Source organism: Rana temporaria, chromosome 8 (genome assembly GCF_905171775.1).
Source record: "Rana temporaria chromosome 8, aRanTem1.1, whole genome shotgun sequence".
Classification (NCBI taxonomy): domain Eukaryota; kingdom Metazoa; phylum Chordata; class Amphibia; order Anura; family Ranidae; genus Rana; species Rana temporaria.
In genome coordinates this window covers 89258509-89285590 of record NC_053496.1, presented here as the reverse complement: position 1 = coordinate 89285590, position 27082 = coordinate 89258509, and the positions used below count along the sequence as shown (strand labels likewise).

The window sequence follows — 27082 nt, the reverse complement described above, 5'->3', positions numbered from 1 at the left end:
TATAAAAACTATTTTTTTATTTGTTTATAGCACAAGAAATAAACCGCAGAGGTGATCAAAGCCACCAAAAAAAACTCCCATTTGTGGGGGAAAAAATGGCATCAATTTTGTTTGGGTACAGTGTTGCACGACCACACAATTGTCTGTTAAAGTGACACAGTGCCGTATCGCAAAAAATGCCCTGGCCATTGAGGCAAATCCTTCCGGGGCTTAAGTGGTTAATGAGGAAAAAAAACGAGACTTTAGTCTCACTTTAAATTCTTAAAGTCTCAGTCTGTAGAGTAAGCAGGATAATATACTGTAATCGGAAATCAATGCAACTGTTAAAGTCTCAGGTACAATTATATTTCAACAGCTATCTGTATGAACAGTATCCTCATAAGTCCTTGAAAGGCTTCTGACTTTATCATATCAAGTTCGCTAATAACGAGCCTTTAGGAGCTGGTAATGATGTCATCTTGACTGACTTTTTCTAAAGGTACCTGAACTGAACAATGCTACAAAAAAATCCTAGGGCCATCAAGTTTGGTGCAGATCAGACACAGAGCCTGTTTTTAATAAAAGACTGTTGCCTTGATGTCCCCATGGATTTTAAAGGTTCAGCTGAGTATCGTGCTATCAAAGCATGTTCTTTTGCAATATTTCTTATATGAAATATGTCCCAATGGTTAATACTGTACTTGTAAAGATGTGTGTATCTATCTTTATATAGTCACTCACGGCATCGTATCAAAGATTGTTTATGAACATGGCAGCCACATCTAAGCGTAGATGTCTGTGACAGGTAAACCTTTCAGGTTTCAATAATAAACAAACCTTGGGGTTGTAACCCCTTCATCAAGGTCCAAGCAGTACCTAACCTTGAAGGGGGTATGCCCTGAAATCTTTTCTGAAAATTTGGATGTTCATGCAAATAAAAATAAATATCACTGACAGTACTCCATTATTGATGCATCTGCAATATTGAGCGCTGTCCGTGGTTTTTTATTATTTTTATTTGCCCTATCGTGGACAGTACTCAATATTGAAGATGCACCAAAAACAATGGAGTACTGTCCGTAATACTTTTTTTATTTACACTAACAAGATTTTAGGCTGGATTCACACCTATGCATTTTTTTAGTGCATTTTGCAGATTTGCACTACTGATTTGTGTTCCATAGGAAACCATGTAAAATGGACTGTAGTGCAAATCTGCAAAACGCACTAAAACTGCATAGGTGTGAATCCAGCCTTAGGGTGTGCCTTCTTCAAGGTTGGGTACTGCTTGGATCTTAACAAAGGGGGTACACCCTGAAAGCTTGTCCTGGAAAATATAGATGTTTATGCAAATAAAAAAAAAATATCCAACAGTACTCGATTGTTCTTGATGCTTCTGCGCGAATACAGGTACAGTCACCTCAACCATGTTGATGAATGAAACCAAACTGAAAAAAGAATAAGGGGGGATTGTACCCTGACTAACTGGTAAGGCCGTAAAAAAATTTTTAAGATCGGCATCTCCAGATCAATATCCTGCTCTGCTCGTTCAGTCAGTTCTTTCTGTGTATCCCCCAGGGCATGTGGCGTTTCTCATGCAAAAATACATATACATAAGACAAAAATGGTCAAATAGCCCTTACACAGCCTGGAGGTGTGTTTGGGGTCATTGTCCTGTTGAAAAATAAATGATGGTCCAACTAAACGCAAACCGGATGGAATAGCATGCCGCTGCAAGATGCTGTGGTAGCCATGCTGGTTCAGTATGCCTTCAATTTTGAATAAATCTCCAACAGTGTCACCAGCAAAGCACCCCCACACCATCACACCTCCTCCTCCATGCTTCACGGTGGGAACCAGGCATGTAGAGTCCATCCGTTCACCTTTTCTGCGTCGCACAAAGACACGGGGGTTGGAACCAAAGATCTCAAGTTTGGACTCATCAGACCAAAGCACAGATTTCCACTGGTCTAATGTCAATTCCTTGTGTTCTTTAGCCCAAACAAGTCTCTTCTGCTTGTTGCCTTTCTTTAGCAGTGGTTTCCTAGCAGATATTCTACCATGAAGGCCTGATTCACACAGTCTCCTCTTAACAGTTCTAGAGATGTGTCTGCTGCAAAAGGTGGCTACTTTGAAGAACCTAGAATATGAAATATATTTTCAGTTGTTTTACACTTTTTTGCTATGTATAATTCCACATGTGTTAATTCATAGTTTTGATGCCTTCAGTGTGAATCTACAATTTTCATAGTCATGAAAATAAAGAAAACTCTTTCGATGAGAAGGTGTGTCCAAACTGTTGGTCTGTAGTGTGTGTGTGTGTGTGTGTTTATATATATATTTTTTATCAAATGGATTCAAAAGAAACTTTTTACAAAAGTAAACTCAATATGCTAGCTAAGTGGTTAGCACTTCCATCTGGCGGTACTAGGGTGGACGGTTTGAATCCCAACCAAGGCACTACCTGCCTGAATCTTGCATGTTTTCCTCCCACGTTCCAAAGACAGAGTGGTAGGTTAACTGGCTCCTGTCTAAATTGGCCCTAGTATGTATATGAATACCCTCATCCAAATGTGTATATCTGGTCATTGCACCCACAGCTCAAAACCAGAGATGGACCTATTGAACCACATCTGACCAGTGTTGCAGGTCCCATTCGGCTGCAACAGAGGCAGTGCGGTTATTTGTAAATGATGTGATAGCGTAAAGCACGTGTTGCACTGCGGCAGCCCATACATTTGACTAAGCTGCCTAACATACCACAAAATGGTGCATGCGCAATGCTCTGTAGTGCGTTACAGTGCATTGGGGTGCATGCATCATACTAACGCATTTTCACTGCAGTCATAAATGCTCCTCCTGTAGTGCCTCATACTAATGTCTGATGCAGTAAAATTTTATCTCCTGCAAAGAAGTTCTAAATGTAGCATAGGCAAATGTTGTAACTCCTACAGCTTAATCAATATCTAGATCCCAAGCAATAAACCCTTCCCAGGAACAAAGTGTTAATGATTGAGCCACAGTGAATCATTGTAGCCTTTGCCTCCACTTTTTTTTTTCTTTGTCATTGTAGCAGTATTGGTAGCAGAGTTGGTTGTAGTCACTCCCAGCCTACAGACTGCAACAGACCCAACTAGTCCTTCTACTTACTGGAAAGATTATATTTTTCTAAAATGTTTGCAGTACATTTGATATCGTTTTGGTTCACAAAGCTTAAAGAGGATCAATTAAAAAAGGTAAGGATTTTAATCTAACACTTACCAGTTTATCTATTTATGGAATGTATATATAGTGTGTGTGTGATGAAAAATAAGAGTTGCGTGTTGTTTTGTTAATAATCTGAATGGAGCATGGTGTATTAATATAAATGTATCGTCACTGTCATTAGATCAATGTTTCTAAATTTAATGAAATTGCATTCGCTTAGAATAGGAGTCTCCAAACTTTCTAAACAAAGGGCCAGTTTACTGACCATTAAACTTTAGGGTTGGGTGGCAATCAGGAGTGGCATTGTTCCTGGCAAAAGTATGAGTAAACATCACATTTGGTATAAGGTGGAGGAATGGTGCCCCATTATTTGTATCAGTGGGAGGAACATTGCTCCATCAGTGGGATAAGGTGACCAGATTTTTAAAATGAAATCCGGGGACATATATTTTCTTTACTAGTAATGGCAACAATCAGCGACTCTCTGCCCGTCGCCGCCCACCTCACAGCATCTCAAGTCTTACTCTTCGGGCCCCGGCTACTACTGGATGGGGAGCAAAAAAAGATCACTCCTCCAGGGAAGGCAAGCAGATTGGCAGGTGGCTGGCCAGATTTTGAGCCAAGGCAGAAGAACATGCGAGCGAAGCTGAATGGGCATGCGCCCAAAACGAAGGAAATATTCCCTCCGCTCCGACCAGCACATGATCATCAGAAAGGGGCACAGATAATGGGAAAAATACAACCCTCCTATGCTAGTAGGAAAGGCGGAGAGGGGTGTGCAATTCAAATATTTTTTTTTTTTTAATTCTGCACCGATTGTCTTTGAAATTGCCCCTGCCCCCTATTAAATCCAATCTGGGGACAAAACCAGGGACAGACTTGGTCCAGGGACAGTGTCCTCAATCAGGGGACTGTCCCCTGAAACTGGGGATGTCTGGTCACCCTACAGTGGGAGAAACATTGCTCCATCATTGTGAGGAATAGTGCCCCATTGTTGGTATCATTGTGAGGAAAGTGCCCCATCATTGGTATTGGCGGGAGGAATAGTGCCCTATCATTGGGAGGAATAGTGCCCCATTGTTGGTGTCAGCAGAATAGTGTCTCGTATAAATGGGAGAATGGTGCTGGATAAAGGCAAGCAAAGGGCTGCATCTGGCCCTCATGCCACAGTTTGGAGACCTCTGACTTAGAAGAAAGTCAATGGCATTGAGCCACTAGTGGCACAGAGGTGAATCACTTAGCTTTGTGAAGAAAATACAAGAGTGCATTGAAGTTGTCACATCTTCATTCGTTCACTAAACTAAATGAATATGCTGTGAACATGCTCTTACCTTCTTGGGAATTCTCCCAAGTATGTACCAATTATTACATTGCTCAAAGGGTTTGTAAAGGATTTTTTTTTTTAATCTTCATAGCTTCCTTTACCTTAATGCAGTGCTGGTTTCATGTCCTCATTGTTCGTTTTTGCTCTCAAGTTGCTGTAATTCTTCTCTGATCTCCACACTTCCTGGTTGTCTGTTTCCCGATAACCACAGTACTGGGAGCTTTCTCTCTGTGGTCACTAATCAAGGAGGTGTGATTACTGTGTGTCTAAAACCCCACAGCACTAATCCGTTTCGTTTTCAAAACCATCACTGCCCTGTATTGGGTCTGTGACTCTGTACAGCAGAGAGGCAGGAAACATGCAAAAACGAAACTAGAAACTGTAGGTACATTATATGATTGATTTGTATCTATTTTTAATCGTTTTTAAAAGGAATCGGTTAACTATTATGTCTCTATACCCTGTAAACAGTCATTTCAGCAAAAAACATTTTTTATTTACAACTCCTTTAAAGTGATACTAAACAAACACTGTTTAATTTACATTGTTCCTTGTCTTTCTGTATGTGGATGATGACGCTAATTTTAATAATAAAAAAAAAATCTGGGGATTCCCACCTCATTTTCTGAGACAGTAGCGTGGCACAATTGGCACCCGCTGCTGTCAAATTGAGTGAGCCAATTAGGAGAGAGAGGGGGCAGGCCGGGCTGCGGCTTTGTGTCTGATGGACACGGGGAGCCTCAGCTCGGGAACCCTCATATCAAGCTGCTTGCTGTTGGGGCACTCAACAGGAGGAAGGGCACTTGTACAGACCTACTCCTTAGCTGGCTCTGTGAGTCTATAGATGGCATGCAGCTCAGCCCCACCCCCGACTTCCTCCTTACTGGCTGTGATTGACATCAGTGGGAGCCATTGGCCTGAGCCTGTGAAGGGGGACAGCTGCTGCACTTGTGCACAGCTCCTGGATCAAGATCGCGCTCGGGTAAGTACAAGTAAAAAGGGGGGGGGGGGAATCTGCACTCGCAAGGTTTTTTACCTTAATGCAGGGAAAGCATTAAGTTAACCACTTCCCGACCGCCGCACGTATATGTACGTCCACAGAATGGCACGTACAGGCAAATGGGCGTACATGTACGTCCTTGCCTTCTAGCGGGTGGAGGGTCCGATCGGGACCCCCCCCCTCCCCACTACATGCGGCGGTCGGATTCCCTCGGGGAGCGATCCTGGACGACGGCGCGGCTATTCGTTTATAGCCGCTCTGTCGCGATCGCTCCCCGGAGCTGAAGAACGGGGAGAGCCATATGTAAACACGGCTTCCCCGTGCTTCACTATGGCGCTGCATCGATCGAGTGATCCCTTATATAGGGAGACTCGATCGATGACGTCAGTCCTACAGCCACACCCCCCTACAGTTGTAAACACACACTAAGTGAACACTAACTCCTACAGCGCCCCCTGTGGTTAACTCCCAAACTGCAACTGTCATTTTCACAATAAACAATGCAATTTAAATGCATTTTTTGCTGTGAAAATGACAATGGTCCCAAAAATGTGTCAAAATTGTCCTAAGTGTCCGCCATAATGTCGCAGTCACGAAAAAAATCGCTGATCGCCGCCATTAGTAGTACAAAAAAAAAATAACAAAAATGCAATAAAACTATCCCCTATTTTGTAAACGCTATAAATTTTGCGCAAACCAATCGATAAACGCCTATTGCGATTTTTTTTTTTACCAAAAATAGGTAGAAGAATACGTATCGGCCTAAACTGAGGAGAAAAACATTTTTATATATGTTTTTGGGGGATATTTATTATAACAAAAAGTAAAAAATTTTGTTTTTTTTTTCAAAATTGTCGCTTTATTTTTGTTTATAGCGCAAAAAATAAAAACCGTAGAGGTGATCAAATACCGCCAAAAGAAAGCTTGATTTGTGGAAAAAAAACGCCAATTTTTTTTGGGAGCCACATCGCACAAGCGCGCAATTGTCTGTTAAAGCGACGCAGTGCCGAATCGCAAAGCCTGGGCATTTAGCTGCCTAAAGGATTTCTTACAGTATGTAAAATCGTTGTACATGTAGACTAACAGGCGTGCCCAAGAATTGAGTAAACACGTGTGCATACTTAAACTTTGTTTATATTGTATAAATTGAATGAGCACGATACTAAAATAGCACTACATATGTTATAGGTCTTACACTTCTTCAGGCAGAAGGGAACTGTTTATCCACAAGGCACTTTCCAATAGTGATATATCAGGCACTTGCATGTCATTAAATGGGAGAGCAGCACTTCCCTTAGAGGGGGCTATGTTATTGCTTAGGTCACATTGCAGACCGCAAATAGTACAGTGCCACCTTAAGGTTGGAGGATATACTGCAGCCCCACCTGCCCCCATATACTGATACTAGGAACACACTATGCTAGTTATGGGTATTAGGTTTGTCCTGTTTATTTTCTACCAAAATCATCTTTTGATATGTAAAACACACCTGCCCCAGATTACCTTTTTACTGTTATAATAATAAGCAATATGAGTAAATTAAAGTGAATCCTTTATTACATAAAGTGGTCACCTGATTTACATAAAGTAACTGATTATTTACTGTAAAGTCTTGATTAACTATTTCCTACAGGTTGACCGATTTCTGTACCATATGCGTCTGACAGATGAAACCTTACTGGATATCATGGCTCGTTTTCAAGTTGAGCTAGAGAAAGGTCTGAAGAAGGACACAAACTCAACAGCATCATTGAAAATGTTGCCCACTTATGTCAGGTCAACTCCTGATGGTTCAGGTAGGTGGTTTAATATAAAGACACTTACCAATTCTATTTTAACTCCTGGAAATGGATTTTATTTCTGCTGCTGGGATGGATTGCTGTCTCTGACCATGGCAAGGTTAGTTTCCTGTACACACGACTGGGAGAGCCATGGATCTGCCGTGGGCTGGATATTTTGGTTCCTACCCTCTGAATGTTTCTCCAAATATTTCTATAGAGCAGGGGTGGGGAACCTTTTTTCTGCCAAGGGCCATTTGGATTTTTGTAACATCATTCGGGGGCCGTACAAAATGATCAATTTAAAAATTAGCACCGCACATCTGGACCCCTTTTACATTACACAGCACCGCATCACTGGACCCCTTTTACATTACACTGCACCGCATCTCTGGACCCCTTTTACATTACACAGCACCGCATCTCTGGACCCCTTTTACATTACACAGCACCGCATCTCTGGACCCCTTTTACATTACACAGCACCGCATCTCTGGACCCCTTTTACATTACACAGCACCGCATCTCTGGACCCCTTTTACATTACACAGCAACACTCTGCACCACTAGACCCCTTTAGATTTACACAGACACCCCCCAGCTCTATCCTTTCCTGCATTAATCATGCAGATGGAGAGACAGTGGGCAGCGCTGAACAGAGGGCAATCACCTGCTGGTTTACTTATGTTAGCTTCAGCAGCTCTCTACTCAGCGCTGCTCAATGTCTCTCTCTCCCCTGCGGTACAGGGGAGTGTTTGCTTACCTTGCAGCTGGAGATGGAGAAAATTAAACTTGGCGCGCCGCCGCCACACTGTAAACACGTGCACACGTCAGCGCAGAGGCACAGCGCCTCCCACTTCACCGCCCGCCAATCGCTGCCGTTATCTGTTTTTTTTTTTAGCCCTTCTGCCTGGTTGGCTGGTGTTCCCCGCCACTCCCACATCGAGGAAGACAGACAGTTCCACCAGCCAACCAGGCGGAAGGGCTGAAAAAAATAAGTGTTTCCTGCTCGGCAGGACTCGGGGCTATTAGTGAAAGCCTTAATGGCCGAGACTCTGGGCTTTTTACCAAACCATTCGGGGCCCCAGCCTCCCCAGCCCACAGCTCCGCGGACACTCACTCAGCGGCACGGGGGGGCCGGATGGAATGATTTTGTGGGCCGCATGCGGCCCGCGGGCCGTAGGTTCCCCACCCCTGCTATAGAGGAACCAATGGAGGGCTAGTTAGACTATTATGACAATTTTATTGAAGATGGAAACCTTTACATTATGCAAAGTTGATGCACTGTAAACATATCTTGTGGGTCTTGTTTTGGCCATCTCTGTGTAAATTTATATTGTTTGTTACCTGTGTATTACAGAAAGGGGGGATTTTCTTGCTCTCGATCTGGGTGGCTCCATGTTCAGAGTTCTGAAAGTGAAAGTGTCTGAAGATGGAAAGCAGAAAGTACACATGGACAGTCAGTTTTATCCAACTCCCAGTGATATTGCCACTGGAAATAAAACAGAAGTAAGTTGACCTAGAAGTCGCACTTAAAGGCTAAAGTCATTTTTTTTCTTCTAAATTCTAGCTTCTTTATGTACCAATATAGCATTAATGTACTTCCTTTGCAGAAAAGAAAAAGCTTTCGATTTGTCCAACAGCACCAATTACCTCAGTGTCAATGCTTGTTGTGTAGAAAAACTTCTTTATTACTCCCTGGGCAGACCTTAGGACATGAAGACTATTAAAAGAGAAGTAAATCACAGGAGTGAAGTTCATTCTGCATCACGACCGTATAGTTCAGGGGTGTCCAAACTTTTTTTTAAAGAGGGCCAGATTTGATGAAGTGAACATGCGCGAGGGCCGACTATTTTGCCTGACATTCTTTGAACCATTAAAAGTCGGTCTACGTCTGTTTGTCTGAGCACTACTACACTGCTCAACAAGAATTCTCTTGCCTTTGTGGCTGTGTGCGGTGAAGAGATGAGATCGGGCGTGTTATTTGGATATATATATTTATCTTTTGTGGCCTCAACGTATACCTGAGTGCCGCTCAGGACTAAGGATGAGCTTGGGTGTGTTATTTGGATATACCCTATTTATGTGCACCTTCACTTTAGGAGGGAAGTTTCAGGGGATTTTTTTATTTTTTTTAATAAAGAACTGTGAAGCAAAATAAGGGTCAGTGCCTATCAATGCAGCCTAATAGATGCCCATCTGCAGCCTCACCATTGCCACGAATGCAGCCTCACCATTGCCCACGAATGCAGCCTCACCATTGCCCACGAATGCAGCCTCACCATTGCCCACGAATGCAGCCTCACCATTGCCCACGAATGCAGCCTCACCATTGCCCACGAATGCAGCCTCACCATTGCCCACGAATGCAGCCTCACCATTGCCCACGAATGCAGCCTCTCCATTGCCACGAATGCAGCCTCTCCATTGCCATCAGTGCAGCCTGATCGATGCCCATCTGCAGCCTTGGAGGGGACGGGCGGACAGGGGTGGCGGGATGAGTGAAAACAGATTACATACAATAGAATCTCCTGTTTACATAGCAGCCTCTTTAATACAATGTCCCTCCTCCTATGATAGACAGAGGAGTCGTCCAATGGCAGCCCAGGAGATGGGACTTCCTATTACAGATGTCGCAGAGTACACAGGAGATTCTCCTGTATGTAATTTGACGCCACTCATTCCCCCCTCCCTGTCCAATCTGAGGCAGCGCCGATAAATACAGTATATAACTTTTGTGGCCCTGGGGGCCACGAAAGATGTATCTCCAAATTACCAGGGGGGCCACATTTAACCAGGAACAGGGGCCGCAATTGGCTCACGGGCCAGACTTTGGTAATTGCCTGGTATAGTTGGTATCTGCCCAAGAGTCTGAACTGGCTCGGGCCAGCTGCTGAAAGCCTGAGCCAGCTGCTCCCTCCATAGCCTAACGCTCCAGTGAGCGCATGGTGGGGCAGCGCAGACAGCGGTGACTGATGGTCACCAGCTCTCTACTCACAGAGCAAGTATGATTAAGCCCTGGTTCACACTGGGTACGATTTGGAACGATTTGAGATGCGATTTGACATGTCAAATCGCATCTCAAATCGGCGGCAATTGTCGGCAATGGCACTGTCCTAATCAGTGCGACACCGCATCTGCGATTTCAAAAAGTAGTTCCTGTACTACTTTTTGCGATTTCGGGCCACGATTTACATTAAATTGCGGCCGAAATCGCGGCAAATCGCGGCAAAATCGCGGCCGCGAAATCGCGATTTTGAATTCGCAGCAGTGTGAACCTAGGCTTAAAAAAAAAAAACTCAGCTTCTCTTTTAAGACACAGAAATGCATTCACCTGCTGACCTCATTAACATACACCCGTTCCAGGAGATAGCGCCCACCCACCTCTGCAGGTGCATGGTTTTCCAGTGCAATCAGCGATCACCATTCCCTCTAATGTTAGGTTCACATCTATTCGTTTTTGCATGCCATGCCAAACAAAAAAAAGATACATGCACCTTTTCAAAAACACGGCCGCAAGGAAATCGTATGGCCTTGGGATTTCCCTGTGGTGCTCGCATACGCACTTTCCTGGTGCCTCCATGGCAGCATACCTGTGACAAGCTCCGCCTTGGCTCCTCCCTCAGGACTAGTGAATATTATAAAAGAGTTGGTTAGCAGCGCCCCCACATTCTCCTTTTTTTCCTCATACCTCATGGCAGTGAATACTGGTCGATCGTCCTACCTTCTGCATTCGGCAGCGTCCATCCGGGTTCAAGCCTCTCCCGGATGCGGTCCCTTCTCTTGGGCAGCTAAACGCGCTAATAAGGTTGGGAGTCCCTTCTGTAGGATCTTTTGGGACAGGCAGTTTGTCTCTTAACTAAGAGCTCTATCTGCAGTGTATCTCTCAGGCATCTGGCTTCCCATGGTAACGGAGGCAGCAGCTAATTCTTTTACTTTTCATTTATTTTTCATTTATTTTTTTATTTATTTCTTTCCCCCTTTCCTAAACTCCTTTCTGGCATCCTTCCTGTCCCTGCAATCCCATGGCTCACCTGCGGTCCCCCTCGTTTTCCCCCTCGTTTTCCCCCGGTGTTTCCCTCGCCTGCCCCGGTCATCCCTCACTTTCCATATTGTCTCCTGGCCCCTTAGGGGTCGCGTGCGTCACCCCCAGCCGTTTTGTATGGCTGGGGGCGTCCTCTGCTGCATTCGACGCTGGCGCCGACGGCCGGGACTTCCGGGTCCTAGAGCCGCCGGTTCGCGCATGCGCAGTACGCCCGGAGGCTCCGGCGGCCATCTTGGAATAGGGAAAAACATAGAATTTTTGCCCTTTCTCCAAAAGTTCAGGGCAGAGGCGTTCCTCTGTTCACCTGAACCCTTTATAACTCCCTGGCTGCCTCACTAAGATGCCTGAGGCTGTCCAGGGAGAACCAAAATACTGAGAGCTCCAGGACAAAAGACCTGTTTCTACAGGTAAAAAAAAAAAAAAAAAAGGGGGCCATTTATTAAAAAAAAAAAAAAAAAAAGAAGACATAAAATAATTTTTTTCTAAAAAAAAAACAAAAAAACAATAACACTTAGGAATGTGTCCGTTTAGCCGGGTTAGGTTATGGCATTTAACCTTTTCCTGTTCTTTCCTTAGCTGCTTCCTCCGCTAATCCACCTAACATGAGCCATTCGCCGTCCATACAAGATCCTACTCTACAATTAAGGTAAGGACCTACGTCCAGGTAAGTTTAAAAAAAAAAAAAAAAAAGAGTGCACTAAGGCGCATACTCTTATGTATTGCAGCCCTGTACGCCAGAAGACGTCTAAGAAGACATCAAGGCGTCATGAAGACTCTGACTCAAGCCACAGCAGGGGAAGGTCTTCCAGGCGAGGAGACCATGAGAGTGGCAAGAAGTCTTTGGCCAAAAAGCGCCATCACTCACGCTCCCCGAGACCCAGATCTCCAAAGTGTCAAGCCTGTGGAGCTACCCCTCTTCCACATAAACGGATCTGTCAAGATTGCATGAGGGACTATGCGGCGGACAGAGAGTCCGAGGGCATGCAAGTGGCGGACCTGCTTAAGAAAGCAATAAAGGATTCCTTTGCAGAATTAGTGGCCTCAATGCCATCGCAACCGGTGGTTCCTCTCCAGGAGCAGCCGGCGGGGGAGGCCATTCCCGGACCGTCCACTAGCGGAATTCCTCGACCGACACCTGCCTCATCCTCTAAACATCAGGAGAAGGATGACGCTTCAGAGGGTTCCTCGGATGACCTGGATGTCTCCGGCTTTGCCTTTTCCATGGTCCAGCCCTATGTGCAGGCAGTAAAACAGGCAATTGGTTGGGAGGAAACTGAGACAGAAGGCAAGAAGTCTAAGGCATACTTCCCCTTTCTCAAGCGCCAGATTTCCTTTTTCCCTCTCATGGACGAGATTAAGGGTGTGATCGAGGAAGAATGGGGAAAGACCGAAAAAAGATTCTCCCTTAACCGCCTAGGAAAACTATATCCTCTATCGGAAGAAGACTCTGTAATGCTCGAGGCCCCTCCAGTGGTCGATGCAGCTGTGGTAAGGTTAGCGAAAAACGTTACGCTGCCTATGGAAGATTCAACGTCATTCAAGGATCCACTGGATAGAAGAATGGATCTCGACCTCAAAAAAGCCTACCAGATGGCGGGCAATGCCTGCAAGCCCGCGGTTGCTTTAACATCGGTTTCCAACGCGCTACGCGTTTGGACAGAGAATATAGAGTCGGCAATCCAGCAGGATGTCCCAAAGGAAGACATTATTAAGGCCTTAGATGAGCTAAAACTCTCTGCAGACTTCATTGGGGAAGCTGCCATCGATTCAGTTCGATGCTCCGCAAGGGCAATGCTCCACACAGTAATGGCCAAACGGGCCTTGTGGCTAAAACCATGGTCAGCAGATATTGCATCGAAACAGAATTGGTGCAAAATACCATTTGATGGAAAAGCCCTATTTGGGGAGAAGTTGGATAAAGCCATATCTCGCGTTACTGGCGTAATCCCAGTACCTCCATCGGAAAGATTTACAGGTTTTTACTCCACCCTGTTTCTCGTCCCCAAAAAAAACGGAGGTTGGAGACCTGTCATAGACCTAAAGAGGCTAAATCGTTACATTTTCCTAGAACGATTCAAGATGGAGTCACTACAAACAATCGTCCGTGTAATCCAACCAGGGGACTGGATGTTATCCATAGACTTACGGGATGCGTACCTGCATATACCCATACTCCCCTCTTTCCAGAAGTATCTGAGGTTTGCAGTAGGCCAGGTACATCTTCAATTCCGCAGTCTCCCGTTTGGCCTCTGCACATCACCGAGAGTCTTCACAAAGACACTGATTGCCGTGATAGCCCCTCTAAGGGAACAGGGGCTTCGAGTATACCATTATTTGGACGACCTTCTTCTCCTAGCGAGCGATCCAGCCCAATTGATGGAACACAGGGAAGTTCTTCTAACGACGCTAGTAGACTTTGGATGGAAGATAAACCAGGAGAAGAGTCATCTGTCTCCAACCCAGGAAATGATTTATCTGGGTGCACTGTTCAACACAGAGAATGGTACAGTGTCCCTTCCACCTCAGAAAGTGGCGTCTATTATTCAGCAGATGAAGAGTGTGAGTGCGAGACTCCATCTGACCGCCTCGAAGTGTCTGAGCCTGATAGGCCGGATGTCGTCATGTATCCCCATGGTCCCTTGGGCCCATTGGCATTTGAGATATTTCCAACTGGAATTCTTGAGGCAGTGGAACAAACGATATCTATCTCAACCTATACATCTGACGACCCTGATGCTCAGAAGTCTTCATTGGTGGATGAAGAAACACACGCTGATGAAATCACGTCCGCTAGGGCATGTAAACTGGATCACAATTACCACCGATGCCAGTTCAGCAGGTTGGGGAGCACACTGCAACCAGATCTCAGTGCAGGGGAGATGGTCCTTCAGTGCGACGGGCTTGGTGTCGAATATCCTGGAGATCCGGGCAGCCTACCGTGCATTACTAGCCCTAGAATTCGAGATCACAGGGAGACCAGTCCTTCTACGGATGGACAACAAAGCCGCTGTATCTTATATACACCGTCAAGGAGGGACGCACAGCAGGTCCCTGCTGAGGGAGGTGGAGCCCATTATCCTCTGGGCGGAAAGAAACCTAAAGGACCTAAGGGCAATCTACCTACCAGGTCATCTCAACTCAAGAGCCGACCTCCTATCTCGCAGGTTCATAGATGCCAACGAGTGGTCTCTACACCCAAGAATCTTCAACTGGATAGTGAGCCAGTGGGGGCTCCCCGAACTGGACCTATTTGCAACTGCATGCAATTCCAAGCTTCCAAGATTCATCTCGAGGCTCCCACATCCCCAAGCGGAAGCAATAGATGCTCTCTCAGCCCCATGGGCATGCAAACTGGCCTATGCATTCCCTCCACGGCCCCTCATTCCAAAACTCCTGGCGAGGATCATGATAGAGTCCACAACAGTAATAACGGTTCTACCATACTGGCCGAGACGCCCTTGGTTTCCTACGGCAATGTACCTGAGTACTCAGCCGCCGGTCAAGGTTCCGCTGATACCCTTCCTCCTCGCTCAGGGATGTCACACCCATCCAGATCCAGGCAGGCTGAACCTTCACATCTGGCTGCTGAAAGGCAAAGGTTTGAATCACTAGGATGTTCCAACGAGGTTATCGCAACCCTTCTCAGGGCTAGAAAGCCTTCCACAAACAGTATATACGATAGGGTGTGGAACAAGTTCAAGGCCTTCATGATTAGCAGAAGCTGCGATCCAGATTCTCCATCATCCTCGCAAATGCTTGAATTTTTGCAGGCAGGCCTGGATGTGGGCCTTGCTATGAGTACATTAAAAGTACAGGTAGCAGCAATTTCAACAGCAACCAGCAGAAGGTGGGCAGAGGACCCATTAATAATCCAATTTTTTAAGGCAGTCAGAAAGATCCGTCCACCAACTAAACAGGCTTTTCCCACCTGGGACCTCGCTGTCATCCTAGAGGCCTTAGCCAGCCCACCTTTTGCTCCTTCGGACTCGGCATCACTTTGGAACTTAACCTTGAAGCTTACCTTCTTGATAGCCATAACCTCTGGCAGACGGGTTTCAGAGCTCCAAGCTCTGGGGGCGGATGATAACCATATCATATTCTACCATGACAGAGTGGAACTGAGAACAGTACGAGGGTTTATCCCCAAGGTCACGTCATCTTTGGCCATGTCGGAACCCTGGGCTCTCCCAACGTTTCTAGAACAGGAATCAGGTTCTCTTCATGAACTGGACATTGCCTCCACCCTAAAATGCTATCTCAGGGTCACGGCACCTTTCAGAGACTCTACCAAATTGCTCATAATTCCCTGGGGGAAGAACAAAGGCAAGGAGGCGTCAGCAAGAACAATTGCCTCATGGATTGTTAAGCTTATCCACAAGGCGTACAGGGCAAAGGGTCTGGACCCCCCTTTGATGGTCAGGGCACACTCCACTAGGGCGGTCTCTGCCTCTTGGGCGGCAAGAGCGAACGTGGCAATCGAAACTATTTGTAGGGCAGCGACCTGGTCGTCCCAACATACTTTTCTGAAGCATTACCGAGTAGACCCAGGAGCTCTCTCATCGGTAGAATTCGGCAGACAGGCGATCAAATCAGCCGTTGCTTCCTCTAATTATTGATAATAATAATAATAATTCCTTTGAAATAAACCTCCTAAGCATCATCCCACCCGTCTCAGCTAGTTATTTGTCACAGGTATGCTGCCATGGAGGCACCAGGAAAACGGAAAATTGTATCATACTTACCAGTAATTTTCCTTTCCTGGTGCCTATCCATGGCAGCATACGCTCCCACCCTCGGTATTCTATATTACGGAGAATGTGGGGGCGCTGCTAACCAACTCTTTTATAATATTCACTAGTCCTGAGGGAGGAGCCAAGGCGGAGCTTGTCACAGGTATGCTGCCATGGATAGGCACCAGGAAAGGAAAATTACTGGTAAGTATGATACAATTTTCCGTTTTTACATATAAGGGTACCGTTCAGAATGAATAGCAGCCCTGTGTGTTTTTTCAGAGTGGTGTGTTTCCACTGTGGGTGGTTGTGGGTGTGGGAATTGCTGCAAAACCCGAAAACACACGCAGAAGTGTGAATCTAGCCCTAATACACAGTTCTCAATTTTTTATTTTTTAAGAGTCAGCAGCTTCACTTTTTTAGCTGCTGACTTTTAATAAACACAAAAACGGATGGAACTCTGCTTTAGCGGCTCACCAAATGCATAAGATAACGCACATTTTGCCATGTGAAAAAACAAGCGACAAACAATGCAAAATGCATAGTAAAAAAAGTGCAAGCCACAACACCTCAATGTCCCATGAGCTGCTTTGCCACGTGTATTGAGCTAAATGGGTTGCCCTATGCGTTTTGTGGGGAAAAACAAGCAAAGAAATGTACAGTCCCACTATGCTAGGTGTGAATGTGGCCTGAAAGTGAAAGTAATTTCTTTACACAAGAGCAATGAGGCTCCATTCACATGTGTGTATGTTTCCGAACGCATGGGAAACTGCACAGAAAATGTATGCTTTGCTGTGCATTTCAGAACTGCGCTGCAACATACCAAAAAGCACAGTAAAAAAACGCACCATGCTCCACTCCTAAAAAAAAAAAGAAAAAAAATCTCAGCTAAAATGACTGGGCTGCCCTATGCGGGACAAGCAAAGATGCTCCAAAACGCCAAAAAAAACCTGACAGGCGGGCCCTATCAATCTGCCTGTGTGAAAGGGGCCTAAGATAGTTGACACACAGAAATCTTATGAAATTGTGAAAATTCACAGAACAATCTCCCTCTGGTGAAATGTTAAAATTTATATTCATGCCTAAGCTCAAAGCGAAATATTTGAAGACTGACACTTTGTATCCTTTTAACTTACTGGCCAGTGCAGAGTTCCTATCATTGTTATGTTGTACATTGCTAAAATACTGACTGCCTACTGGCAGGTGATAAATGTGTGTGTTCTTTAGGGAATTGACTTTAAAAGACAAGTATGGGTTTGTTTTTCCATAATCATACTTGCCTAGGTGGATGCAGCATCGATCCGATGCTGCATCTGTCCCCAAGCAAATTAATATTTGCTTTTCTAACACTGAACTCCTCTCCGCCAATCAGGAAGCGCGGGTCTAATACCCATTACCTGATTGGCTGAAGACACAGGTGATCCTATTGGACACCTAGCAGAATGGAAGAAGAGATGCACGGGAAACATGGAGAACACGGGAGCTGTCGCCTTGCCTGCTACCCATCCTACAGCTCGCTGCCATCACCCGCTGTCTGACCCGCCACCAAGATGGGGCAACTGCCAGTTTGATGGGGGGGGGGGGGGTATTGTCACAGTGAGGCTTCATTTGATGGGTCACAGCGAGGCTGCATTTGATAATTTGATGTTTGTTTGTTTTTTTTCAGAATTTTTCAGTTTGCCAACCCTGGCCTGTGTTCTGACCATGCTCCTGCTTCATGGTCTGCCATGCACTGGTTTCCACTACTTTTGAGTTTTTGTCCTTGTACAAGTGCTCATAAGTGGCAATAAACCTTGTAAAATACCACAAGTATGCATGCCACTCCATTACTTTTGTGCACCTATCTTATCACTAAAGGGTGCTTGGACTAGTGGTGTAAGAGGCTACCCAACAAGACAACATGGATAAAAGAAGTGGATATACAGTAAGGGTTATACTTCCTTTAGTGCGAGTTCCTCAAAGGAAGGTGCTTTGACACTAATATAGTACCCTTTCTGAATGTTTTGTTATTTTTGATTTACAGCTTTTTGAATATGTTGTTGACTGCCTTGGCGATTTCATAAAGAAGAGACAAATCACAGAGACGCTTCCACTTGGATTCACCTTCTCATTTCCATGCCAGCAGACCAAACTAGATGAGGTAGAGTATTTGCCAACATTAACCAGCTATATGTACAGAATTCTTAATGCAATAGTGGGCCTTTCCTGATTTTATATGTGAGCATTACATCGTTTTTCATGTCCTAGGTGATGGATTTGCTTTATAGAACTGCCATCCAATTAATTGTACATGCATTACCTCTCACAATGAACTGTGGATCACCCCCCATATTATGATAAACATCCAGGAATGTGCATGTGTCCAAGCTAGTGCACGAGATATGTAAAAACCCTGTCACTCGAAGCAAAGGGACAGAAGGGACTTTTTATTTAGACAGGTTTTTATCTGGAAGTCTGTTACTTTTCACTGAACAATAAAAGTGGATTGCTCAGAGCTGGATTAACTCTGTGTGGCAAGACTGGGCACAGATGATAGGAAATCTTATTCTCTACATTGTGACATCAAAATTTTTTTTTGGGGGGTTAACATCCACTTTAAAGGTGTTCTAAAACTTTCTACCTGCACCTTGTGTTTTACATCTGCATAAGATGTGCATTGATCATGTAGTTTAATGGTGTAATTTACTGGTCTGTACACTTGTCCAATAGTACAGTGAATCTGCACATCCCTGTGTCAGCATTTTCTGCTTGCGTGCTAACCTGAAGCATCCTGCATGGCACTGCACAGGTTTAATGCAAGAACTTACACTTCCTGTGAAGAAACTACATTTTCTACAATCCCAGTGTCTCCGAGTCTAGTGCTGTTCAGGTGGAAGCTACATAGTAATTTGATCTGACACAGACACAAGCAGGCAGCCAATAAAAAGAGAACTCGCGATGCAGTCTTTCATCACATTATCTCTCCCACATTTGTAATACAACACAGACGAAATGGTGAGATATGGGTTGTGACTCAGAACTGAAAGTTGGCAATACAATAGTGATTTAAAGTGCAAGTGCTTATATAATAACATCAAAAAATAGGTGCAAACCGGTCCAAAAAATGAAGCAATTGTCACTAAATGATAAGCAATTGGTAAGTCCATGCATCAAATGGTTAACTTGAGAGTAGACCCCATCTGTACGGGACAGATATCAAACTGGCGACACTTGGTGAGAGGTAGAGGTAAGTGCCTACTTACCAGACCACCATGACCCTTCATTTAAAAAAAAGGATCTGGTGGAGTTTTAGTACAGTTGGTTGCCTAAGGTCTGTACTGGTACCTGGATGGGACTGGCCAGGAATGGACTCCAACAGAAGAAATTACCATGGATAAAATTAAGAAAAACGGGCCATAGTGAAGGTCTGTGATTTATTGTAAAACAGATTAAAAACAAAAGGTTTTACATTATTTTACATTACCATAGCGCAGAGTTCTCTATTTACTCAGAACTGGAAGTTGCTTGTCCCTTTAATAATGTACAGATACAAGCTAGGTAAATGAATACATGGACATAGGAGAATCGATCAGCCATGACACTACTGCAGCCACAACATATGAGCCCAAGGTAAGGTGTACAATGTCTTTAACTTGCTTTGTTTTATTGATCTGTAATCTTTCTGTGGTTTATTTTAGGGGGTCTTGATTAACTGGACAAAGGAATTTAAAGTGAAAGGGATGCAGGGAATGGATGTGGTGAAGACACTACGCAAAACACTGAAGAGAAAGAAGGTACAGTGATCATCCAGCATGGTTCTTGTTATGATTGAACCCTACAGAATAATACTGGATGCGACTAAAGTTCATGTGCTTGTAAAGGCAGGCGTCACAATACTTTTCACAATATAGTGTGTGTGTATGTGTATATATATATATATATATATATATATATATATATATATATATATATATATATATATATATATATATATATATATGTGTATATGTGTGTGTGTGTGTATGTGTGTATATAGATATAGATATAGATATAGATATATAGATATAGATATATATATATATATATATATATATATATATATATATATAGATATATATATATAGATATATATATATAGATATATATATATATATAGATATATATATATAGATATATATATATAGATATATATATAGATATATATATATATATATATATATATATAGATAGATATAATGTGTGTGTGTGTGTGTATATATGTGTGTGTGTGTGTGTGTATATATATATATATATATATATATATATATATATATATATATACAGTATCTCACAAATATGAGTACACCCCTCACATTTTTGTAAATATTTGATTATATCTTCATGTGATAACACTACAGAAATTACACTTTTCTACAATGTAAAGTAGTGAGTGTACAGCTTGTATAACAGTGTAAATTTGCTGTTCCCTCAAAATAACTCAACACATTAATGTCTAAACCGCTGGCAACAAAAGTGAGTACACCCCTAAGTGAAAATGTCCAAATTGGACCCAGAAGAGTTGTGTGGCCACCATTATTTTCCAGCACTGCCTTTAACCCTCTTGGGCATGGAGTACACCATAGCTTCACAGGTTGCCACTGGAGTCCTCTTTCACTCCTCCATGATGACATCACAGAGCTGGTGAATGTTGAAGACCTTGTGCTCCTCCACCTTCTGTTTGAGGATGTCCCAGCATCTGCTCAATAGGGTTTAGGTCTGGAGACATGCTTGGTCAGTCCATCACCTTTACCCTCCGCTTCTTTAGCAAGGCAGTGGTCGTCTTGGAGGTGTGTTTGGGGTCGTTATGTTGGACTACTGCCCTGTGCCCAGTCTCCGAAAGGGAGGGGATCATGCTCTGTTTCAGTATGTCACAGTACATGTTGGCATTCATGGTTCCCTCCATGAACTGTAGTTTCCCAGTGTCGGCAGCATGCATGCAGCCCCAGATCATGACACTCCCACCACCATGCTTGACTGTAGGCAAGACACACTTGTCTATGTACTCCTTACCTGGTTGCCGCCACACACGCTTGACACCATCTAAACCAAATAAGTTTATCTTGGTCTCATCAGACCACAGGAGTCAGGACATGGTTCCAGTAATCCATGTCCTTAGTCTGCTTGTCTTCAGCAAAATGTTTGCAGGCTTTCTTGTACATCATCTTTAGAAGTGGCTTCCTTCTGGGACGACAGCCATGCAGACCAATTTGATGCAGTGGTCTGAGCACTGACAGGCTGACCCCCCACCCCTTCAACCTCTGCATCAATGCTGGCAGCACTACGTCTATTTCCCAAAGACAACCTCTGGATGTGACACTGAGCATGTGCACTCAACTTCTTTGGTCTGTTCTGGATCCTGTCCTGTTAAACCGCTGTATGTTCTTGGTAATCTTCTTATAGCCTGGGCCATCTTTATTTAGAGCAACAATTCTTTTTTTCAGATCTTCAGAGTTCTTTGCCATGAGGTACCATGTTGAACTTCCAGTGACCAGTATGAGAGAGTTAGAGCGATAACACCTAATTTACCACACCTGCTCCCCATTCACACCTGAGACCTTGTAACACTAATGAGTCACATGACACCGGGGTGGGAAAATTGCTGAATGGGCCCAATTTGGACATTTTCACTTAGGGGTGTACTCACTTATGTTGCCAGCGCTTTAGACATTATTGCTGTGTATTGAGTTACTTTGAGGGGACATAAAATTGACACTGTTATACAAGCTGTACACTCACTACTTCTCCCAGTATTTCACAGGCTTGTCTAAATGTTGTGCAGCAAACTTTAAACAAGCTGCAACATGCTTTTTCTTCAGCAATGGAGTCTTGCATGGTGAGTGTGCATACAGGCCATGGTGGTTGAGTGCGTTACTTATTGTATTCTTTGAAAAAATTGTACCTGCTAATTCCAGGTCTTTCTGTAGCTCCCCACAAGTGGTCATTGGCTCTTGGACTTTTCTGATTCTTTTCGCTCCTCTGTCAGAAATCTTGAAAGGAGCACCTAGTCTTGGCCGGTTTATGGTAAAGTTATGTTCTTTTCACTTCCGGTTATGGCTCTAACAGTGCTCACTCGAACATTCAAAAGTTTAGAAATCCTTCTGTAACAAGTATGTTTGTTTTACAACAATAAGGTTGTGAAGGTCTTAAGAGAGCTCTTTGCTTTTACCCATCATGCTTCTTGTATAACACCTTGGTAATGAGATGCCTTTTTATAGGTGGTCAGTTGAGACTGAACCAGCTGATATTAATTTGCACTGACAAGGGGCAGGATTGCTTTATATTTCTTGATAGACTGATAGTTGGGGTCTTGGCTCTCCATGCCTTTTTGCACCTCCCTTTCTTCATGTGTTCAATACTTTTACCCAGTGTAATTCCATTTTATTACACATAACTTAATCTCTGAATTTATTTGTTTTGGTTTCTTTGTAATGTATGGATTGCATGGGTTGTTACCGACATGTGAAATTTTCATGTTAATAGTACCTTTAGAAATATATTTACCTAGATCAACTTGGGTACATTCATCCTGCTCATACATGGTTTGAATGTTGGCTGGTCCCTGCTGAACCATGGCTAGCTTTACACAGCCTCCACAGTCCTGCTAGCCAGGAATCGGAAAGCAAAATCTTTTTGCAGATATTTAGAGCTTAATTACCCTGTGAGGAGAAAGACAGAAGGGAGAAATATTTTTTCTTCCTGGCCAAAGTCGAATAATTGGACATATCAGAATATTTGTTCAGGCTGAGTGCAAATCACCTCTAATATTTTAAAGCTCCAACCATTCTAAGATGAAAACAATTTCATATTCTAGAATAATGACCTATCCATAATTGTTGGTTTTTCCCAAAATGCACAGACAGCCATTCATTCTTCTGATTTCAACATGCATTCTACATTTTTTGTTCTAGATTCCAAATGTGGAAGTCATGGCCATAGTCAATGACACAGTGGGAACAATGATGACTTGTGGATTTGAAGACCAGCTGTGCGAAGTTGGAGTCATTGTAGGTAATTAACATTGGTGTTCAAATTGTAACAATAGTTAGATTTTTATTACCATCTGTGTCCTCTTTGGCATGATTTCCCCTCACTTCCTGTTGTGGAAATAGAGATATAGCAACAACATATTTAATAAATGGCAATGAGTTGGCACCACTGTCAGTTTAGTAGGGCTGTTGGTATCTCAGGGACAACCCATTTTTTGTCCTGACAGGGAGTAAGATGAAATTCTTCCGCTCTAAAAGACTCTGTCCAGCCGCACCTGGAGTGTGCTGTCCAGTTCTGGGCACCAGTCCTCAGGAAGAATGTACTGGAAATGGAGAGAGTGAAAAGAAGGGCAACAAAGCTAATAAAGGGTCTGGAGGATATTTGGTATGAGGAAAGGTTGCGAGCACAGAACATCTCTCTGGAGAAGAGACGCTTGAGAGGGGATATGATTTCAATTTACAAATACCATACTGGTGACCCCACAATAGGGATAAAACTTTTACGGAAGGGAGTTTAACAAGACACGTGGCCACTCATTAAAATTAGAAGAAAAGAAGTTTAACCTTAAACTAAGTAGAGGGTTCTTTACTGTAAGAGCAGCAAGGATGTGGAGTTCCCTTCCACAGGCGGTGGTCTCAGCGGGGGTCATCGATGGTTTCAAGAAACTATTAGATAAGCACCTGAACGACCACAACATATAGGGATATACAATGTAATACTGACATATAATCAGCACACAGAAGTTCGGATTTGTTGGACTTGTGTCTTTTTTTTCAACCTCATCTACTATGTAACTATGAAATCTATCCAACGGGGTCCTTAATGGCGGATGGGGGGACAAATAGGCTGGGGTTAAGCCATAGGAAACTCTGTGCTACATTGTTTTTACTTAGCATGCCTAATGGCATATCAATAATCAATCAATGCCTATCAATCTGGGGCTGAAACAACTAATCAATATAATTCTAATCAATAATAGAAATAAATGTAAACAATTTAAATTATCGGTTAGTCGGTCAGCCGATTTTATTAGGCATTCCTACAGAAGGTATTATTTGTTTACATGTCAGTATGAACAGTGTATTTAGCTGTATGTCTGTTGCACTGTGTGTATACATGTCCGTATACAAAGTCCAGAACACATACAGCTCAGTACACCGTCCATACATATCCGTACTGTAAGTGCCTGAGAACTGTGTAAGGTGCAATGCATCATGGGACAATGTAGTCCTGGGCAGGAGAAGGAATTGTTTTAAAGTGATTTGAAAGTCAGAAGGCTTTTAGGGTAAAATAATTTGATTCCGATCTCAAAGCACTGTGTCCACAAGTAGCAGAGCTGCTTTCTCTCTCACAGGACTCCGATGCTGTCAATTACATCCATTGAGGAGGGAGTAGGGGGCAGGGCCCAGCACACACAATGCAGATAAGGATTGCGCCCACACAGGTGACCCCATAGAACACGGCTTGCTATAGGGGCACTCTGAAGGCAGGAGGAGCCAGGAGAACTGGCATGGAACCCCAGAAGAGGAGGATCGGGGCTGCTCTGTGCAAAATCATTGCACAGAGCATGCAAGTATGATATGTTTGTTATTGAAAAATAAAATTCCAATATTTACAATCACTTCAAGGGCTCTGTGCAGAGAAAATCAGCATCTGAACCCAGAGAAACTGAAGGCTAATAGACAGGAGGTACAGCGCTGTAAGATTTAATTTATTAAGGGCCTGGCCCTATGTGAAAAAGTAATTGCCTCCACCCTTGCTAAATCTTGAATGAGTGAGCCTTAACCCTATTGCTTGGAAAGCAGAGTTAAATTTAACTTGCCACTCCCAGGCCTGATTACTACCAGACCTGTTGAATCAAAACATTTCTTGCATAGGACCTGACTGACAAAGTGAAAGCACGCTAAAAGATCTAAAAAAAAAAAAAAACACATCATGCTGTGATCTAAAAAAATTTAAGAATAGATGAGAAACAAAGTAATTGACATTTATTAGTCTGGAAACGGACATTTCTAAGGCTTTGGGACTCCAGTGAATCATTGTGAGAGCCATTATTCACAAATGGAGAAAACTTGGAACAGTGGTGAACCTTCCCAGGAGTGGCCGGCCTACCAAAATTACTCCGAGTGCGACAACAACTCAACCCAGAACAACATCTAAAGAACCGACGATAAAAATAGTTGTCAGCAATTTTCATCATCGATTTATTGGTCAGCCGATTTGTTGGCCTTCTTACCTAATCCCTTATTTGTTTGTCGGTATGAACCGTGCACTGAGCTGTGTATATTGACATGTATGGACGATGTGCTGAGCTGTATGTGTGCTGCACTGTGTATACTCATAGCTCCCAACTGTCCCTGATTTGTAAGGACTGTCCCTGATTAGGAACAAAGTCCCTCTGTCCTCCTCATGTGTCCCTCATATTGGTCTGTATCCGTATCTGTAAATTTCAAAAATCAGAATAAAGGAAAAGCAGCAGTAAAAAATAAATAAATTAAAAAAAGCCCTTTTATGTGTTTAACCAATAATTTTTTGTATAATTCTCCTTTAAGGGGGCATGCCCTATACCTACATACTTTTGCTAATGGGTGTCTCTCATTCCCATCTCAAAAAGTTTGGAGGTTTGTATACTTGCATGAACGTAACATACATACAGCTCAGTACACCATCCATGCATGTCAGTAAGTGCCTGAGAATGTGCATGTATGAGAAGCAATGTCTTGTGGGACATGTAGTCATGGGCAGGAGAAGAAAGTGATTTAAGGTAATTCTTTTTACCTTAATGCATTCCTTTATCAAGATCTTATAATGCGTAGATCTCAGCACTGAAAGCTGGTGATTCACAGTATGAAAATGTGTTTGCCTTTAGCACTTCTCAGATCTTATATAACGCATACATTTTTTTTGGGACTAGCGGTTGGTGTCTTTGTGAAATTTCTCCTTTATTGCTCTGCAGGGACTGGTACCAATGCTTGCTACATGGAGAACCTGAGTAGCATTGACCTTATTGAAGGTGATGAAGGGAGGATGTGCATTAACACGGAATGGGGAGCATTTGGAGACGATGGATCACTGGAAGACATTAGAACAGAGTTTGATAAAGAAATAGATTTAGGATCTGTTGACCCTGGAAAACAGCTGTAAGTATGTCATTTATTTCCATTGGACACAGTTACATCAGAATTGGTATACTGCACTAAACCAACCACCTTTTTGTGTTAATCCTGCATTCCCTTTACTGGTTTTGCAGTATTCAAGACATATGTGCTACATTTTTGTATTATTAAACTACACACATAATCACATATAGTAGGTTTTCAAAATTCATAGAAGCCATCGTTATGTGCATATATTTACATTGTATCACTATTGTGATTAGAGCTTAAAGTGAACCTGTCACAGATCTGGACAATTCAGACTGACCATATCATAGAAAGAATGCATTGATTGTTCTAGCATGCCATTTGCTTATACTGTGTGTTCATTTTATACGTAGCTTAACCCCCAAAGGAGTGGCTGGAAAAATTGGTAATTTTACCCTCCTTTCAGCGTTGACCTATCCTAAACTAAACCCAAAACTCACTAACACACCAGTAGCGTAAAGTGGACTTTATTGAAGCCAGAATAAAGCCTTGCAAAAAAAATAGGCTAAAGCAATTTTATTTCAATAATAGAATAGCTTTTTTTTTACAATCTAAAGTAAAAAGGCAATGCGATAACCAGATAACATAAAACTATGTGGCCTATGTGAGATCCCAAGGCCCTAACTATGCCGATGGCTACTGGAGTGTTCGAGCGCAGTCTGCTAATGATGGGGTCTGTGAAGGCTCTTTCTCAGTGGTGGCAAAGCATAGACAAGGGCAACAAAGTCTTTCAGCAACAGGCATCAAAACACTAGAAATTCTGGCGGCTAAGCGGACTCTTGCCACAAGTGCATGTACAAGTCTGTGCTCTGAGGGCCAGATTTAGGGGTCATGCCACATACATAGGGATCCCTTCACAAGCAAGTTTTTT

At 43.3% G+C, this 27082-nt stretch overlaps 1 protein-coding gene across 1 annotated transcript in view; it reads left to right on the top strand.

Annotated features, from left to right (window-relative positions):
- Nucleotides 1-3034: 3034 nt before the first annotated feature.
- Nucleotides 3035-27082, top strand: part of LOC120947147 (hexokinase HKDC1-like) — a 48564-nt gene continuing 24516 nt past the window's right edge. The window contains exons 1-7 of the mRNA XM_040362185.1: nucleotides 3035-3215; nucleotides 7144-7306; nucleotides 8649-8797; nucleotides 18087-18203; nucleotides 19741-19836; nucleotides 22990-23089; nucleotides 26025-26208. Of these exons, the coding sequence (XP_040218119.1) occupies nucleotides 3153-3215; nucleotides 7144-7306; nucleotides 8649-8797; nucleotides 18087-18203; nucleotides 19741-19836; nucleotides 22990-23089; nucleotides 26025-26208 (872 nt within the window). The 5' untranslated portion in view covers nucleotides 3035-3152. The remainder of the gene's footprint in view (nucleotides 3216-7143; nucleotides 7307-8648; nucleotides 8798-18086; nucleotides 18204-19740; nucleotides 19837-22989; nucleotides 23090-26024; nucleotides 26209-27082) is intronic.